Source organism: Aquarana catesbeiana, linkage group LG04 (assembly GCF_042186555.1).
Source record: "Aquarana catesbeiana isolate 2022-GZ linkage group LG04, ASM4218655v1, whole genome shotgun sequence".
Taxonomy (NCBI): domain Eukaryota; kingdom Metazoa; phylum Chordata; class Amphibia; order Anura; family Ranidae; genus Aquarana; species Aquarana catesbeiana.
In genome coordinates, this window is record NC_133327.1 from 179965771 (window position 1) to 179971770 (window position 6000).

The 6000-nt window shown below is 41.1% G+C and overlaps 1 protein-coding gene across 1 annotated transcript in view; it reads right to left on the reverse strand.

Moving 5' to 3' along the window:
- The window catches only part of WDFY1 (WD repeat and FYVE domain containing 1), a 91504-nt gene that overhangs the window by 67099 nt on the left and 18405 nt on the right, over positions 1-6000 (reverse strand). The window contains exon 2 of the mRNA XM_073625960.1: positions 1632-1699. Coding sequence (XP_073482061.1) covers positions 1632-1699 — 68 coding nt within the window. The remainder of the gene's footprint in view (positions 1-1631; positions 1700-6000) is intronic.

Genomic DNA, 6000 nt, shown 5'->3' on the forward strand with positions numbered 1-6000 from the left:
TATGAATGCCGCCTCTATTTACATATCATTGAGGCCGCTCAGTGAATATTTACATATTACTGCTGCAGGTATTTACATATCAATGCTGATTATTTACATGTAAACACCGGGTCTGCAGGTGAGTAGGGCAGAGCTGAGTAGTAACAGGACTTCACACTGAGATATTGAAACACAGCATGAGATTAAAACTTCAAGGGACAAGGGAATTTAAACTGGGATAGTTGGCAAGTATGAGGCAGCTGCTTTGTGCCCCATAACAATGATGAGGCCCAGAGCAGCTGCCCCTTTTGCCCTGCCTTAAAGACAGCCCTGAATTAAAGTAGCTTTAAATTGCATCATCAAACTCATTTTATTATTTGGACTCCAGGTGTACAAACTACTGACTCCAATTAGCTTTTCCTGAAGTAGTGTATGGAATCACATAGACCTGTTTCACATCTATGCATTTTTTAGTGCGTTTTCAGTTTTGAAGAAATACACTACAGTCCATTTAACATGGTTTCCTATGGGTCACGTTCACATCTATGCATTTTATGTAAAGGGCCAGGGACTTGTTTTTTGCTTCCATAGACTTCAATGAATCAAAAAGGTCTATTGAAAAATGCAAAATGCACCTGGAATATCCAAACTGCAACCTGAATAGGTGTGAACCAGGCTTTACTTTTTCTTCCTGCACTGTAAATGTTTAATGGATGTGTTCAATAAAGACACAAGAAAAAATAGTCAGCACAGGGATGTGTGTGTAAACACACACATCCCTGTGCTGTCAGAGGAGAGGAGCCATAGCATTTGTTCCTACTAAGTAGGAAAAACGATACGTCTCCTCTCCTAGTCACTCCCATCCCCACACAGTTAGAACACACTGAGGGAACACACAGTTAACCCCTTAATCGCCCTTTAGTGTTAACCCCTTCCCTGCCAGTGACATTTTTATAGCACTGATCTCTGTATAATTGTCAATGGTCCCAAAAAAGCGTCAAAACCGCAAAAAAAAACAAAAAAACAAAACAAAAAAAAAAAACGCAGATCACCGCCATTAGTAGTAAAAAAAATATTTAAAAAAATGCCATAAATCTTTCCCATAGTTTGTAGATGCTATAACTTTTGCGCAAACCAATCAATATACGCTTATTGCGATTGTTTTTACCAAAAATATATAGAAGAATATATAGTGGCCTAAACTGATGAAGGAATGTGTTTTTTTTTTTTAATTTGGGGATATTTATTATAGCAAAATGTAAAAATGTTTTTTTTTTTTTTCAAAATTGTCATTCTTTTTTTGTTTATAGCACAAAAAATAAAAACCGCAGAGGTGATCAAATACCACCAAGAAAGCTCCATTTGTGGGAAAAAAAGGACTCAAATTTTGTTTGGGTACAGCATTGCACGACCCCGCAATTGTCAGTTAAAGCGACGCAGTGCCAAATTGTAAAAGTGTTCTGGTCAGGAAGAGGGTAAAATCTTCCTGGGGCTGAAGTGGTAAAGCAACTTTTTCTTGCCATTGTATGCAATGGAATAACATGGATCATGTGGGTTATCAGACACCTGCTTAAAGTCACTAACCTGATTCTGATTTGTTGCTATGAGCTATAGTGTGGGTAGGGTATAGGTAGAGTATCAGCTGAACTTACATGACATGGTGTGGTAGATACTTGGCCAATACTGCCCGCTGTCCCTCTTCAGCCATACTCGAATTGTCCTAAACACAGAAAAATTGCTCAGATTATAAAATACCCACATACTGAAAACACAATATACAGACACTGCAAGAATACACCAAATGATGAAACTAATAAACATCATTGCATAATTTTTCCCTTATCGCTCTTTCTAATGAATTGATACAGGAAGCCTTAGAATTCACTCTTTTCTTCTCTCTTTATAGCTAGGTTTACACATACACCAGCTTTTGCCACCCCTCTGAAGCAGTGGATCGTTTTTCAGAGGTGTCTAACAGGCACCAAGGAGGAGATGTCCTCAACTTCTAAGTGCCACACCACTGTAGCGTAACTGCTTGAATTATACATGGTTGCAGCACAGCCCCATTCACTGCCACCCAACATGACAGGGAAGGATAATTTACACCCCCACCCAGCTGCCTTTAACCTGAGCGGCCATTTAAAATGCTGTAAATGGAGAATGCCTTCAGAAATAGAAGTGTAATTAGTTTATTTTTTATCAATTAACAAAATGGAAAGTAAATGAACAGAAGAGAAATTCAAATGAAATCAATATTTGGTGTGACCATTCTTTGCGTTCACAACAGCATCAATTCTTCTAGGTACACTTGCACACAGTTTCTGAAAAACCTTGGCAGGTAGGTTGTTCCAAACATCTTGGAGAACTAATCACAGATCTTCTCTGGATGTAGGCTGCCTCAACTCCTTCTATCTCTTCATGTAATCCCAGATAGATTCGATGACGTAGAGATTGGGGCGCTGTGGGGCCAAACCATCACTTCCAGGACTCCTTGTTCTTGATACCTCCCTGATGGTGTGGCATTATGGATAAGTATCTGCCTGTATTTCTCAGCATTGAGGACATCATTGCTCATGACCAAATCACCAACTTCATTTTCAGAAATGCTGCCCCAAACTTGCAAGGAACCTTCACCATGCTTCACTGTTGCCTGCAGACACTTATTTTACAGCTCTCCAGCCCTCTGACAAAGAAACTGCCTCCTTCTACAAATACTTCACATTTTGACTTATCAGTCCAGAGCACCTGCTGCCAATTTTCTGCACCCCAGTTCCCATGTTTTTATGCATAGTTAAGCCACTAAGCCTTGTTACCATGTCGGAGGTATGGCTTGTTGGCTGCAATTCTTCCATGAAGACAACTTCTGACCAGACTTCTCCGGACAGTAGATGGGTGTACCAGAGTCCTTCTTGCTTCTGCCAGATCTGTGATGACTGTACTGCTAGACATCTTCTGATGTTGAAGGGAAGTAAGCATGATGTGTCTCATCTGCTGCATTAAGTTTACAAGGCCGACCACTGCGTCTACGGTCCTCAATGGTGGCCATTTCTTTGTGCTTCTTCTTAAGAGCTTAAAACAGCACATCTTGAAACCCCAATCTGCTTTGAAATCTTTGCCTGGGAGAGACTTTGCTGATGCAGAATAACTACCTTGTGTCTTGCTGCGCTCAGTCTTGCCATGGTGTGTAAAACCTCACCTTAGTAACAGAGTTTGGCTGTTTATCACCCGGTTTTAAGCCTCCTACACAGCTGTTTCTGTTTTAGTTAAGGATTGTATTTCAACATACATATGAAATTGATGATCATTAGCACCTGCTTGGTATAATTGGTTAATCATGCACCTGACGGGAATCCTACAAAATCCCTGACTTTGTGCAAGTGTACAAAGTATGCAAGTGTAAGAACTGATGCTGGTTTGAAGCCAAAAAGGGTAGCCACAACAAATATTGATTTGATTTAGTTTTTTCTACTGTTCGCTCATTTTGCATTTTTTAAATTGATAAAAAGAAACAAAGTTAAAAATAGATTTTTGAAAGCATTCTTTTTTTTTTTTACAGCATTTCTTCACACATGCCTAAAACCTTTGCACAGTTTTAGGCAGGTATATGTCTGTATAGCTACTCTGGTTATCAAGAAGTCACCTGGTTTCACTGCTGAATGCCATCTTAAAAACCATGAGAAAAGGATCACACCGCAGAGGTCACAAATGCAGATCCTATCTTTTGGGAAAATGATTCTAAAATTACTTTCCAAGTGAAAGTAAATCTCAACGGAACAATCACTTTCCCATCCTGTCCCATGGACAACAGGAAATAAAAAGAATTCTCTCTAAAGCACGGGTGCTCAACCTGCGGCCATCCAGCTGTTGCAAAGCTGCAAGTCCCATCATGCCCCTGCCTTTGGAAGTCATGCTTGCAACTGTCAGCCTTGCAATGCCTCAAGGCTAGAAGACCACAGGTTGAACACCCATGCTCTAAAGTGAAGGATACCATCTCTTAGTTAAAGCAGTTGTATTACCCGCTTGGTAATTTTTACCTACAGGTAATTCTATAATAAGGCTTACCTGTAGGTAAAAAGACTATCTCCTAAACCTGCAAGGTTTAAGAGATATTGACCCTGCATGCAGTCGCTCACGTCAGTGGCGCATCCTGCCGGGACAAAGGGCTCCAGCGCACATGCACAGGAGTGACATCATCGCGGCTCCAGACACTCACAGCGCCGGAGTCAGCGGTCCCGGAAGAAACGCAAAGGGAACATGTCAGCTCCCTCAGCGTTGACCAGGCACACTGCGGGAGCTCCGTTCTAAGGTAAGTATTTCATATTGTGGTAGTATGCAATGCATACTAGCACATTATGCTATTGTCTTGCAGGTTTTTTTTTTAAGCAGTTTACTACCGCTTTAAGTGTTCCCATTGGTAGACTCTCTCTATTCCTGCTCTGGGGACAACTTACATTTTTTGGATTTTTCCTTAACTTAACCAGTTTTAGAAAGAGTGATCACCGAGACAAGCAAAGTAACTTGATCCAACTAAGATAAAGACAGCTATAAAAGCTTGGCAGGGGTTCTAAACTTTCACCACTCTATCCAAATAAAGTTTTGGCATTTTGCACTAAGGATAAGAAGTAGGTAGGGGAATCTTTGAGTAGTGTCCACCAGCCATTGAAATGTTTATTTTGACTGGACGGACAAAACACACCTTGCAAATAAGGCTAGGAGCCTTTTAGATTAGTGATTGTAAAGGTTGAAGGTTTTTTTACCTTCATACATTCTATGCGTGAAGGTAAAAAAAACCTTAAAGTGATTGTAAAGTCTCCTTTTTTTATTGTTAAAAAAAGGAGACATATATGCTTACCTGTCTTGTGCAGTGTTTTTTTTTTTTTGCACAGAGCAGCCCGGATCCTCCTCTTCTCAGGTCCCTCTTCTGTGCTCCTGGCCCCTCCCTCCTGTTGAGTACCCCCACAGCAAGCAGCTTCTCATTGGCTGAATGGCTGAGAGCGCCAATGGCACCGCGCTGCTGTCCACCGAGGAGGGGAGTCCCACTCAGTCGACATGCTGCTGCAACATCGCTGGATCTAGAAGGGGCTCAGGTAAGTATTAGGGGGACTACATAGAATGCATTAAGATAAAACAACCTTCTGCCTTTTCTAACCATTTCAATTATGCAGCTCCCTCTGCAGACCCTCCTTAATACTTTCCTGAGCCTGATTCTGCTGCGGTCAATAACAGCCAGTAAACAGGGCCGAGCCCTAATCTGTGTGTCTTATTGACACACAGAGCTGGGCTTGGGAGCGAGCATGCACAAGTGCCCCCACGGCCAGTGGGAGACCCGAGAAGAGTAGGATCGGCACTGCTCTGTGCAATATCCATTGCACAGAGCAGGTAAGTATAACATGTTTGTTATATTTTTACCTTTAATATCACTTTAATGATTTTGAGGTCTCCACTGTATTGATAACACTGGTTCCAAAAATCATGTCACTGGAAGCCCTTTTAGGTTTTCTGGTTTCAGAAGGAGAGAATGAAGTCCACATGCAAAAAACTCACCACGCCTAAGACAAAGACAGACCCCATAAAGCTGATCATATGAGAGGGGAAGGAGGTTAAGTGTGACTCCTCACTTCACATGTTGTGAATTATACAAGAGATCCTTGTTCACGCCAAAGAACGAACAACTTTCCCTTTCTTCTGGGCCATTTACATATTACCAGTTATATTTGAAAGGGGCAGACAGCACTGAGCCGCCATTGTGATTAGCAGCCGCTGGCTAAATAGCTAGAAAATGTTCATAAGATGTAGATAAAAATAATGGGAATAATTAACAGAGGGAAAAACATGGAAGCAATTTACAGCTTCTTCAGTAGTTTTCAATGCAAGTACAGTAAAGTCTCTCTCTCTACATTACTATAAAAAATCCAAGTGACATTTTTATTTTATATAGAAACCAACTGGTTTTATACCACTTATATAAATGTAATAAAATGGGGGGGGGGGGTTGTGTGCTGGGGCAAGTGACTGGTTTCA